The sequence below is a fragment of the Pseudopipra pipra genome, chromosome 8 (assembly GCF_036250125.1).
Source record: "Pseudopipra pipra isolate bDixPip1 chromosome 8, bDixPip1.hap1, whole genome shotgun sequence".
Classification (NCBI taxonomy): Eukaryota; Metazoa; Chordata; class Aves; order Passeriformes; family Pipridae; genus Pseudopipra; species Pseudopipra pipra.
This window is the reverse complement of record NC_087556.1, coordinates 1,719,095-1,732,556: the sequence shown is the minus strand read 5'-3', so window position 1 is coordinate 1,732,556 and position 13,462 is coordinate 1,719,095. Positions and strand designations below refer to the sequence as shown.

The following is a 13,462-nucleotide window of genomic DNA, read 5'->3' as shown; positions in this document are numbered from 1 at the left end:
AGATGGAAGGTTTTACATGTAGGAGGATATAAAATTTCTCCTGTGGAAGGTGAGTGTAACTATTGACACTCTTTGGGGATCCCTGTCCTTACAGTGGATGCAAAGAGCATTGGAGCCACACACAATGGCAAGAAGCAGCAGGAACAAATTAGGAATATGAAGGAAAAAGCAGTCCAATGGCAGAGCCTAAACCAGCCTCTGTAAGAATGTGCTCCAGCTGGGTGGCCTTCTCCATGGGGCAGGATGCTGGAGGGGCAGGGCTGGTGGATTTTAGGAGCGCCAGAGCCCCGTGTTCAGGGATATCTGCTGAACCAAGCAGGAAAATCCCCATGGGGAAGGGTCTGGCACAACCTTCCACGCCTGGCACAGCTGCTGCTGAGGGATCTTGGTGAGAATGAGGGTCAGGCAACCTCTGTAGCTGGCTGGGAGCTGTGTCCTGTGGCCAGCTGGAGCTTGGAATTGGATGCAAAGGCCAGCACAGGGAGGAGTTCACAGATGCCACGTTCCACTCCATCTGCCAGAAGGGAGGACATGTAAGCTGTGTGTAAAACTCAGGCAGAAGCTGAAATGCAGGGAGGTGTTTGGTGCTGACGGGGCTCTGTGGATGTGCAGGATATTTCATTTGGTTTGTGCTTAATGGGGTAACTTCCATTTCTCATTTTCAAAGCATTCACCCCTCACTAAACGAATCAGTGCTTTGGCAGCTCAGAGAACCACCAGCAAATGAAACAAATGGATTGTTGGAGCAAATTGTGACACAAACTTTGCAGGAGGCTGAGCCACCTCACCCAAGCGGGCTTGACATGGCAGTGATAGTGAGCACCAGGAAAAAAGGTGTTTAAATTTGCATTTAAATGCTGGGGTAGGTGAGCAAAGGGCTGATCCTGCCAGCACTGATAGAATTAGATCTTCCTTCCAACAGCAAACTGGTGCCAGCCATTAATGTAGCTGGTTATTCCCTCAGCAGGGCAACATCACTTCTGTGCATTGCCCGTAATCCTCCTCCCATTGTTGCCTCTTTCCCTAAAGAGTGGAGCTGCAGTGGAAGAGTCTGCCTGGGAATCTCGTCTTTCTGCTGTAACTTGGTGTTGCAGCCAGAAACGATAAGGATCTGGTTTAACACAGTTTTTCTTTTCTTTCCTGTAGAGGATTGGTTAGAAATGCGAGGACATATGAACATGGCTAAGGCTATGGATGAGCTGCTAAAGTATAAGACGCAGTCTGACTAGGCCCATGAGAAAGTGTGAGATAGCAGGGCCGTGAGAAAGCAGCAACGTCCTTGGGTATTCTAAATTGGGCTGAAAAACAGGAGCTAGGCATTACCAAAACAGAGACACTTAACGAGCCACCTGTGTAAACAATGAAAGACAGTTAAGATGATATCACCACCTAACTGAGCACCAATAATGAGCCTAATTTCTGTAATATTCATGAACCTATTATAGAGTGTATATTAAGCTGTTGTCAATCTACAATAAACGAAGTTCCTGGATTCTCACATTGAGGTGTCTAGAGCTTTCCGTCGCGACAAATTGGCGCCCGAACAGGGACCAGAGGGGGTCCCTAGGAGATCAAGTCGGATCTCCTGGGTCGGAGTCAAGTCGGACTCGGAGTCAAGTCGGACTCCCGAGAGCCAAGTCGGGTTCTCGCAGCCGTGGTCGGACGTAGGAGTTTCGGTCGGTCTTGCCGTGCAGCACAAGAAGGCGAAAGGGCTGGATGAAAAAGAGCTCAACTTGCCGCCGCCGGACGCCTCCCTTCCGGGGATTTCGGACGGCGAAAGAGTTAAGTTCCGTGCTTCCAGGGCCCGGCGCCCGGGACGACTCCTGAAGAAGGAGGCCCGCCGACAAAGCCGCAAAGTCTCGTGGAAAGGGCTGCACAAAGCGTGGTAACACGTTTTTTAGGTAATGAAGGGACAGGCAGCACTATCATTGCTCCAATGCTTTCTGGGAAAGCGGGGAGTTAAGACGACCTGGCCTTGCGGCAGATGCTGCTTTCATGTAAGGGCCAGGGATATGAAGCGAACACTGTAACTGCCTTTACTATCTCTACTTGGAAAGAACTTAGTGATAAACTCTTTACTGCTGCCTATAAGGGAGAAAAAGTTGCTGCTTCCCTCCTTACAATTTGGCGATTGTTATCTGGAACAGTAAAAGGCATTAAAGCACAGTCTGAGGACATTAGGATGCTACTGGATACCATCATACGGAGAAATCGTGTAAAAAGGGAGTCGAGCGGAGTTGAAGGGAGCCGGAGCGGGACCAGAGATCGCGGAGCGGGTCCGGAGACAACGGAGCGGCCCTACCAACATGAACACGGTGCTAGCACCTCGGCAGTGCGTATCCAGGACGATCGGAGACGACGGCTGCAGTGTGAAAGTACTGCTGATAGACCAGAGATAAACTTTACGAACACTATGACTGAGTTCCACCTTAAGACATTTCCAGCTTTTCATCTGAACTGTGCAGCGGGGCTGCGCTGCGCATTTGTGGCTGCGTTCACGGCGCTGTGTGCTTATGCCGCCGTGTTGAGTGAACCCGTGCCGGCGCCGGGTCTGTCCGCCTGTGCCGGGTGCCTACGGGGCGGCGCCGAGCAGCGGGGCAGTGGCGGTGGTCGCGCCGCCTGCGCGGCCCTGGCTCGGAGCGGTGCTCCCGTGTGCGTGCACGCCAGCGGCCCCGGGCGCGGCGGGCGGCGGGGGGGCTCTGTTTCCCCCGCACTGCTGACAGCCATGGTCCCGGGGGTGTGTGTTCCCCTTCCCTTCTTTGCAGCGAGCGGTTTTTCCCTGGTGCTGCTCCTCTTCCTAATGACGGTAGCAAAAACATTGGGGGGTGCAGTCGGGGGAGGGGGAAAGCTGTTTCTCTTTTTCCCCGTTACACCAGTCACCCCTTCTCTGAAACATGCCTGTTTGCAGCTGTTCTCTCCCTCTCCTATGTTTTTGTCTTTTCTTAAGCAGACCCTGTGATTAAGTTCCTTCTGCTGATCTCTCTGGGTGAGCCCAGCCCCTCCTTCCCCTCCTTCGTCCTTCGGCAATGAGGAGCGTGGGGGGAGGCAAAGACGGTAAAACACGGAAAAAGGGGAAAAGAGAAAAAACAACTTAAAATTAACAATATCCCAACTTATAAATCAAATAAGATTGCATTGTTTTTACAGCAATAGGTGTTAAGCATGCAGTGTGCTCATGGCATTCTCAAATGTTTTCTTCAAAAACAGAAGGGGAGACTGACAAAAAATCCTTTGAAGTAAGATTAGAAATAACGCGACATCCGTGCTTAGCTTTTGCATATTGCAGAAGGTTGTTAAGAATTTCCTATAGTTTGCCATTTTGCTTCTCTTACATGAAATTTGGCTGTTTTCCCCAGGGGCAGGGTGCAGGTAGAAGATTTGGAGACGGAACAATGAGACAGAAGGGGATATAGTCTTGCCCCCTGCAAAAGTAGCTTTATTGCCTTTATGATAAAATAGCATTGCTCTATAAGAAGGGTTGAAGATTTCCAAGATAATATTCTGTTCTTTCTTGCTGTATTTGTCTTTTACATGGAGAGTTATGCAGGATTTGCAGATTGCTGATGGCGGCTATGCCATAAATTTCCTTTGAATTATGAAACTGACAAGAAGTGCACAGCCAATGACCACTTGGAAATGTGTGTGTGATTGAGGAGCGTGTCTGAGGTGGCCACCTGAATGTTGTGCGAAAGAAAAAAGCTACATGAATGTGTGAATGTGTAAACTTAAAAATACTTTCTACCGGTGTCAAGATTTTAGAGATGTGTAACGTGATTCTGTTGAACCATAGTGATTCCTTATTCTGAATGGACTCTAACTTATATTAAGGAAGGCCTACGATAGATATTGACAGTTATTGTAATCTTAGTAGTAGCTCGTGTTGCCTTTTCTTGTATTACTAGACGTGTAAATACTACGACAAAGAAAGCATTGTTGGCACAAAATAAAAACGGGGGAAATTGTAGAGGATTGGTTAGAAATGCGAGGACATATGAACATGGCTAAGGCCATGGATGAGCTGCTAAAGTATAAGACGCAGTCTGACTAGGCCCATGAGAAAGTGTGAGATAGCAGGGCCGTGAGAAAGCAGCAACGTCCTTGGGTATTCTAAATTGGGCTGAAAAACAGGAGCTAGGCATTACCAAAACAGAGACACTTAACGAGCCACCTGTGTAAACAATGAAAGACAGTTAAGATGATATCACCACCTAACTGAGCACCAATAATGAGCCTAATTTCTGTAATATTCATGAACCTATTATAGAGTGTATATTAAGCTGTTGTCAATCTACAATAAACGAAGTTCCTGGATTCTCACATTGAGGTGTCTAGAGCTTTCCGTCGCGACACTTTCCTTTCTCTTTTTTCCTTCTGTTTGTATTAATGCACTGGATCACAAAATCCTAGGATGGGTCAGGCTGGAAGGGACCACAGTGGGCATCTGGTGCCACCTCCCTGCTCCAGCAGGGCCAGCCCAGAGCACAGGGCACAGGAGTGTGTCCAGATGGGGCTGGAATAGCCCCAGGGAGGACACTCCACCCCCTCTCTGCTCTCTCTTCAGGGCTGGGGCACTGCCCAGCCAACAAGTTCTTCCTCCTGTCCAGCTGGAACTTCCTGGCCATCAGTTCCTGCCCGTTCCTCTTGGGCCATTGCTGGGCCCCCCCGAGCAGAGCCTGCTCCATCCTCTGCCCCCTCCCTGCAGCCCCTCCAGCCATGGCTGAGGGCCCCTCTCAGGCTCTGCTCTGGAGGCTGAACAGCCCCAGCTCCCTCAGCCTTTGCTGCTCCCAGAGCTGCTCCATCCCTTGGGCATCTCCGCAGCCTGCGCTGGCCCCGCTCCAGGAGCTCCCTGGCCCTGCTGTGCTGAGGAGCCCGAGCTGGGCCCAGCCCTGCAGATGTGCCTGCCCAGGGCTGGCCAGAGGGGCAGGATCCCCTCCCTGCCCTGCTGCCCCCCAGGATCCCACTGCCCTCCCTGTCCCCAGGACACACGGCTGGGCAGGGACAGATCGATGGCATTATAAATGTTGGGGTTTTTTTCAGATTTCAGTTATTTACGTGGAGTCCTCATTTGTTTCCCATCAGCTGGACCATCAGATAGGCAGAATATGACTTTGGCCATTTGAGAAATAGTCTGGATTTAAATTTTTCTTCCCCTAAAGATACAGCTCCTAAACCTTGGTAAAGGAGCCCTGTTGTGTAACTAACTCAGCCCAGCGTGGCACCTGTGCAACATTTAAATTACCCTGGCACTGCAACGAGCTGGGAAAACCAACTCTGCAATGAGGCAATTTATCACTTGCAAATGTGGTTTTAATGAACTGGATATCATCATTTCCAGCAATCTTTCTGGATTATACAATGCTGAAAGAGAGAAACAGATGTTGGTGGAGATTACTGCACGGTGGATTCTGTCTGGCACTGGCTCTGTAGTTTTTGCTGGATGTTTTTCCCTTGCAGAAGGATGGAGATGTTTATTGTTCAGTGGGGTGGATCAGGAACTGTTTAATAAAAGCAAATTAACAGTGGTGGTTTGTGTTGAACCTCTCAGGGGGGGTAATACCTGTGGAGTTCCTCTGGGCCAGACCAGGACAGGCTTAGAGATGCATTCAATTAACACAATAAATTAATTGGGTGCTGAGGCTGCTTAGCCAGGGCTGCTGACCATTTATGAGTTTAGAGACACCAGAACTGAATCACCTGTTAAGTAGCTGCAGGAGAGTTGGTAATAATTAAAATCTATGAAGCAAGCTGCTGTTTGCAGCAGACCTGCTGGTGCTGATCCTTCATTACCTCTTTGTAACATTTAGGAGTATTTAATGGGACCAAAATCTGTGTAACTAAGGTATGACATCATTACTTGTGCTTTTCTAGTTATTTGAAAAATTAGCTACAGGTCTTTGCTTGTCTTTTACCCAAAGTGCTTGCTTTGTAAGGAAATCCATGGCACCTTTTTGCTCATGGGCAAATTCAGGTAGCCCTGATGGTGAAGTGCAGGGGTCCAGATAATGGGAATTATTCTCATAAAGGTACAAATTTCAGCTCCAAGTTAAACCAAGATCCATTCACCAAAAAAAGGCAAATGGAGAAATAATAATTAACAAAAAGGAGGTGTCCCAGGAAGGCCTGGCCGTGGCACTCAGTGCTCTGGGCTGGGGGACAAGGTGGGCATCGGGCACAGGGGGACTTGGAGGTCTTTTCCAACCTTAATGATTCTGGGATTATGCAGTTTTAGGATATCTAAGGTGCTTATTTTTAAACTGTTTTCCGTACCCTGCCTTTTGTCTCTTCGGGCTGCAAATGGAATGCCAGTAGGTATCACAAAATTAGGACAAAATGTTCTATTTACCCTTTTCCTTCCCTCTTTCAGGTAACACAGCCAAGGTGTTTATCGAGGTGAAGGATGAAAATGACCACGTGCCTGTGTTCACCAAAAAAATGTACATTGGAGGGGTCTCTGAAGATGCCAAAATGTTTTCTTCTGTGCTTAAAGTTAAGGTAAGACTGGAGTTTTTTAACTGACATTCGTTGGCAGTGGGAAAATATTTACTCACTGGTTTGATTTTTCATGGGAGATTTTGAAATATGTGTCTTCTAAAGCTGCTGGAGCTTCTCAGGCACTGGCACCAATTTTGGCTGTATTTCTTCTTAGAAACAAGAATAATGAGCACAGAATGGGCCATTTTTCTGCTGAAATCAGTGTCTGAGTATGAATAAGGGTGTGTTGGTTTCCATTGGTGTGGGTATGATTGACATGCCTTGTCCTGCTGTTTCCAGTAATTACTGACACAAGGATGATTTTGAGTTAAAAACCAGGGTTTTTTTCTACGGAGTCTTAGGTGCTTATTTCCCATGAGGGTTTGTAGTTTTCATTTTATATCTGTTAATATTTAGATGATGATTTTTTGATGGTCAACACCAGGTTTTACCTTAGTTTTTTCTGACTGCTTGGCAGCAGCATGTTTAGGTTTTAAAAGGGAAAGAACAGTTTCTGTTTCAGGTCAGCACTGGGACATAATTTTGAGGAAAATTAACTGGGAGGTTTTTAAAAATTTAAAAAATTCAAGAAAATATAATACATAGAATCTAATTAGAACCAGACATAAAAATAACCAAGAGTAAAAGCAATAAGTCTTCAATAAAATGCTTTTTTTTTTTCAATAAAACTGCTTTTGTGACACAATCTTTTGTGCTTGAGGCAGCTTGAGCTGCCAAGGCAGCTTCTTTCCTCTGGCTTTATTCTGTTCCCTCAGCAGATCTCCTGCATCTCTGTTCACTTTAAACATTAGTGGAATAGCTTTGAAGTTGCTGATTCCAGCTTATGCATGAAAGGGCACAGAAATATGACCTGCTCAGCTTTCTGTTGACCTCATGATGTGTTTTAGAGTGCCAGGAATGAAATAGAGAAGATCAGAGGTTATTAAAGAGTTGTCCATCGTTTTTCCTTGGCAATCCTTCCCAAAATAAGCCCAGAAACGACGGAGAAGTGGGAAACTGTTAGGCTTCTACTTCACCAACTTCATCAAATGTGAACACTCAGTTCAGGCTTCATAAACAAAGCCAAAAAAAAAAAGGGTCACGTAGCAACACCTGTGGTTTTTTTAAAGGCTTATTTCTGTGGGGTTAGAGAAGCTGTGAAGTGACAGCACCACTGTGTGTTGGGAAGGACACACTCGGAAAAAGATCTGCGGGATTTCCTTGGACCAAATTTCTTTCCCTCCGTCTTCTGCGTTGAAATTTTAATCTCCACCAGGTTTCTCTGCCACGTGAAATGGGTGGTGACACGTGACTGGGTGTGTGCCTGGTGCATGGGATCATTTAGGTTGGAAAAGCCCTCTGAGATCATCAAGTCCAACCATTCCCTCGACGCTGCCAAGGCCACCACTAACCCATGTCCCCAAGGGGCTCTTAAATCCCTTCAGGGGTGGTGACACCGCCCCCTGGGCAGCCTGTTCCTTTCTGTGAAGACATTTGTCCCAATATCCCATCTAAACCTCCCCTGGCACAGCTGGAGGCTGTTCCCTCTCCTCCTGTCCCTTGTCCCTGGAAGCAGAGCCTGACCCCCCCCCTCCTCCTGTAAAGGAGAACAAGAAGGTCTCCCCTTCTCCAATGAAAAGGGAATTCTAGGTGCATAAATCAGCACTGGCAGTGTTGCTGTTGGGGTGGTCTGAGACCATAACTGAGCAGAGTTTTGCAGGTGGGGGTAATATTTTTGTTAAACTTTGGTTTTTCCCTCAGGACTTTTCGCTGGTCGTTGCTTCCAGCTGCAAACCTTCAGCTGAAGGTTTAACATAGTCAAAAACTACAAAAATTCTGGCAAACCCGTGAATTTCAGAAGGACTGAAGAATCATAGGATCACTAGGGTTGTAAAAGGCCTTCAAGGTCCACAAGTCCAAGCATCAACCAGCAGCACCACCGTGTTCCCCAGTAACTCATGTCCCCAGGGGCCACATCCCCGTGGCTTTTGAACACCTCCAGGGTGTTTTGAACACCATGTCCCTGGGCAGCCACTTCCAAGGCTTTACAACCCTGTCTGTGAAGAAACCTTTCCTAATATCCACCCTAAACCTCCCCTGGTGCAACTTGAGGCCATTTCCTCTCGTCTGACCCTCACCTGGCTCCAGCTCCTGCCAGGGGGTTGTGGGGAGCCCATAACAGGACCTGCATGATGGCACTGCAAGAGATCAAGAATTCTGAAGGGCACAGTTATTTAGGTAAAGGAGTGTTTTGTGTCTGAAAGTAAATGAAACACGAGCCACGGATGCCAGATGACATTTTGAGTCGATCATACGAAACGTGGCCAGGCTGTGAAATCCTTCCTGCTTTTCCAAGAGCCATCCCTGACTTCTTAGGCACAGATAGTCGTGTGTGTCAGTCAGAGGGATAAGAAAGGGGTGGAAAAGAGCAGCTATACAGGTGGGGGAAGTTTGAGGGTGAAGAGGGGAAATCTGCTTGTCCCCTTCAGAAACATTTGACTCAGAAAAGGCCATCAGGGGACAAGATCATCAAAGGAGGACCAAAAAAAGTGACAGTTTTATTTCTCGAAGCTATTCCTGACAGAATTCTCCCTGACTTTGCTGACAGGCAAAATGGATCGAGGCAGAAGCCAGAAATTGTTATAAGTGGATGGCATCAAACTGTGTGTTTAGTTAAAGTAAAATTAGAAACAATTAAGAAGTGCTCTTGTTGCAGAGAATCAGGCTGTAATTTATTGTTCTAGCACTGAGCATTTTCAGCACTCAGTGCCACTTAGCTTGTTTTCTGGCCTGTAGAAAGGAAAAGTAATTACTGTTAGTTAAGTACAATCCCCATTCCAGTTTGTTTTAAGAATAATTAATCAAACGAATGTCTTTTCTTGAACAGCTCAGGTGAGTAAAATTAAAAGAGTAGTTTTCCAGGTTGAAATTTAGAAGAACATTAATAAAGTACAGGTAGAGCTTGCACTGTAGAAATTATTCAGATTTTGATGCTACTGGGGAAGTCAGGTTCTTAGTAGGAGCTTCAAATGCACTTGCTGTCATCTTCTGCGTTCATGAATTCACATCATCTGAGTAATTTTGAAAAGAAACTGATATTCTCCTCCTGTTCTCATTATTCCTGTCACTGACAACAGCTTTGATGATCCTCAAATATGGGGTATTAGGATCAGAGAACCCCAGAATGGTTTGGGTTGGAAGGGACCTTGAAGCTCATCTTGTTCCACTCCTCCCACTATCCCAGGTTGGACAGGGCTTGGTGGAACTGGATTGAGTTGCTTTGTCTTCATATGGTAGCCGAAAGTTTTGTAAAACACAACTTCTATAGCAAAATTTACAAGAGAATTCCATTTCATCAGACTTTAAGAGAAAAAGCACGTTCATGAATTATATTTTTATGTTCCAAGCACAAATATGTATTTAATTTAATTCCCCAACAAGGGCCTTCCAGCTGGATGGCAGAGGATGCTGCTTCTGGAAGCCCTACTTGTGGAAACACCAGTTAGCAAGAAGTGCCTTTTTCCAGAGTGGCAGGAGGAGATGATGGTTGAAAATAGGGGTCAGACTCATTGGCAGACCCTGGTCACTGATGGTTTGCTTGTTTGTTTTGAAAGCAAAGGAGAGGTTGAAGTACCTGAGGTTAAAACTCATCATCTGGGTATCTGTATCTGTCTCAGCCTCTGGCTTGTGAAGATCAGGGTCTGGAGTTTCCAGTGAAGCCAGATTGTTTCTATTCCCATTTATCCATTTTTTTTCATGCCAGAAAACCGAGACTCACCTTGAAACCTTTCCTTTCCCCCAAAGCTGTTTGTGGCCTCAGCAGGGCAGGGTGAGCGACCACCACACAACTCTTTATGCTCAGATACCTCCAGTTTCACCTTCCTGAAGTTCCCAGCATGTTCCTGAGCATCTCTAGGAGGGAGAACCATGGGAAAAGAGCAGTGGGTTAATTGCAGTCCCTGGAATGGCTGGTGTTTGGATATGGGCTCAGTTAGATGTGATTTACAGGGTGTGTCTGCTTTATTTGCCAGGCTGTCATTCAATTATGAAGCATAATCCCAGTGGCAGGCACTTGGCAGCAGTTTAAGCTGATGTAATTCTTCCTTTTTTTGTCAAATAGGATAAAATAAATAAGATTAATAGGAAAAGATGAACTGAGAGAAGTTAGTGAGGAAGGACTGAATTGTAGGTGGTTACTAGGGTAGATACTAAGGAGACTTAAAAATAATTTTATGTTCTGGCAGAAATTGTTTCTTTAATTTAGAGAGTATGTGAAGTACATCAGAGAATCAGAGTGGTGTGGGTTGGAAGGAACTTAAAGACCATTTCATTCCACCCCCTGCCATGGGCAGGGACACCTTCCACCATCCCAGGTTGCTCCAAGCCTCGTCCAACCTGGCCTTGGACACTTCCAGGGATCCAGGGGCAGCCACAGCTTCTCTGGGCAACCTGTGCCAGGGCCTCCCCACCCTCACAGGGAACAATTCCTTCCCAATATCCCATCTAACCATGTTCTCTGGCAGTGGGAAGCCATTCCCCCTTGTCCTATCCCTCCATCCCTTGTCCCCAGTCCCTCTCCAGCTCTCCTGGAGCCCCTTTAGGCCCTGGAAGGGGCTCTCAGGTCTCCCTGGAGCCTTCTCTTCTCCAGGGGAACCCCCCCCAGCTCTCCCAGCCTTTTAAATGACCCAATGCAAAACTACAGCTTTCAAATAGAACACCCCCCCCATCCCTGAAAGAAACCACAATTAGCTCTTCTTTAACGGGACATAATAATTATAGGGCATAATTAATGAGTGTAGTCATTAATTTTTAGTATAGTAGTTCATGTGAGTAGGTTTTGGGTAAATTCATCACAAATACAGCACTGAACATTCAGATGTTTGGGGTCAGTTGTTTCAGGTCGTGCTCTGTGGCTTGAACAAAATTTCAGCACTGGGAGTAAGAAACAATCAGACAACCAACTAAGAAAAGAAGTGGGGAGAGAAGGAAACAAATTGAATTTAGAGACCAATACAATATTGGATAAACACTTCTCTCATCATCAAAACAGCCCCACGTGTGACCAAGGCCAATACTATGAAGCCCTATGAGGTCAGTGGGTTTGCTGCCAGCAGCATCCACTCTCTTAAATATTTTAATTTGAATATAAAAGCCTTTTAGAATAGGCTAATGTGTTGTCTTGCCCTAGATTCTTAGTAAGATTGCTCTAAGGAGATAAAAAGGAAGCTTGAGCTCAGCAGAATGCCACAGATCATTATCCAAAAAGTCATTTTCAATTAGAATTCATTTGGGTAGTGATAAACCATATGAATTATTCTATATGGGGATGATTGGATTAAGAGCAGTGGCCTCTGAAAGCTGAGAAGTACTAATGCTCCAAGAAAAAAAAAGAAAAGGGATATATTAATGCAAATGACACTTTTTAACCAAGGATCCAGGCTGTGCTTCCCAAAGTCCCCTTCTCTGCAATTCCCTTTTCTTTCTCAAAATTTTCAACTCATACAAGAGCCCATTCCCATGATTAAAGGCCTTTTCATGCTTTTCTCCATGAATATGTGATTTAAAAACAGATGTAACGCTCATAGCTACTAATTTATGAATTTTCTGCATTAGGATTTGCTTTGCATTTCATTATATTAGAATTATTTTGCTTTGCCACTGGGATTTTCGTGGAACTCCTGTTTTTCCCCCTCAGAAATCCAACCAGGCTTCCTTTAGCCACATACACAGTATTTTCAATCTGCTCAAGGAAAACAACCAGAACCAACACAATCTTTAGGGAAATTACTGGCAGGAATCGACTTTTCTCTATAATGGTGTGTCATTAGCCCTTTCTTTTTAAAGGTTTTTAAAGTAAAAACCTCTGGTTTTATTTATTAAAGTGCATTTAAATGAGGAAATATCAGAGAGCCTAATTCTAGTGAAGGAATGAAGGAAGGGAGAGAGTGTTTTTCTCTACTCCTTGGTTTATAAAGGTATTTTTGTGCTGCAAATGTTTGCAAAGAAGGAATCTTGCCAAAAAAAGGGCCAGTGAATCCAAGTCTGTGGAAGTGGTGGCCTGTATTTGATGGAAATAGCTTGATTCTTACAATCTGGTTGATCAGATTTTCATTTCAGACTTTTCCTGTGTTTTTTTTCCCCCTTTCTGATGAACTTCATAATGTGACTTCATCCTTTATTGCCCTTTGAATATCTTAATGTACAGGGGAGCAAATAAAACAAAGCCACGTCACGCTGCAGGTCCTGACCCTGCTGACACACAGGGGAGCAGGGATTGCTCTTTCCTTCCCCATCATCCTCAGGGGTTCCATACTGAGCTAAAACAATGGATAAGATAAATATTTAACATTCCTGGCTGTAGTTCTGTGGATATGCAGAGAGAGAATACTGGGATTACTTTTTTACCCAGACACGTAATCCATGTTAAATCTCCAGCTGTTTTCTATCCGTGCCCAAAACTTCCACATTTCTTTTGGTATTTCCTTTTCCTTGGGATGGCAAGTGAATCTTTAGGGTGGCAAGTCCTGGAAAGGGGAGATTCCACCTTGGGCACCCAGGACAGCTTTGAGCTGGGAAAGACAAAGCGTTCCCTCGTGTGTCCACCACTGTGCCTAAAAATCAGCTGCTTTGCCTGTCATGACCTTTTCTTAGTTAAAATGGGATTGATGAATCCCAGAGGAGGGAGAAGACATCCCTGGGAGAAGGAGAAACCTCCTCTGCAGCCTCACTGCAGGCACAGCAGCCCAGCTGCTCTAACATCTGGCCCCTGATGGAAGCAGCGTGTCCTGCTAAAAATATCATCCCAGGAATGCCAAGCACACAGGTGATGGCTTTCAAAAAAACTATTTCTGCTTAATATGTTGGCTTGCTAAACTTTTTACTATAAAAACTATTGGTTTGTTATTCTTTTCCTCTGGTTGTGAGATCAGGGTAGAACTTACTGAGGTTCTACAGAGAACCCTTGGGTTTTTTTTTCAAATTAATATCTGAT

General features: G+C 45.6%; 1 protein-coding gene across 10 annotated transcripts in view; it reads left to right on the top strand.

Annotated features, from left to right (window-relative positions):
- The window catches only part of PCDH15 (protocadherin related 15), a 701,112-nt gene that overhangs the window by 636,497 nt on the left and 51,153 nt on the right, over positions 1–13,462 (top strand). For all 10 annotated transcript variants that reach the window (XM_064662188.1, XM_064662185.1, XM_064662184.1 and 7 more), the window contains one exon: positions 6,365–6,492. In XM_064662188.1, the coding sequence (XP_064518258.1) occupies positions 6,365–6,492 (128 nt within the window). The remainder of the gene's footprint in view (positions 1–6,364; positions 6,493–13,462) is intronic.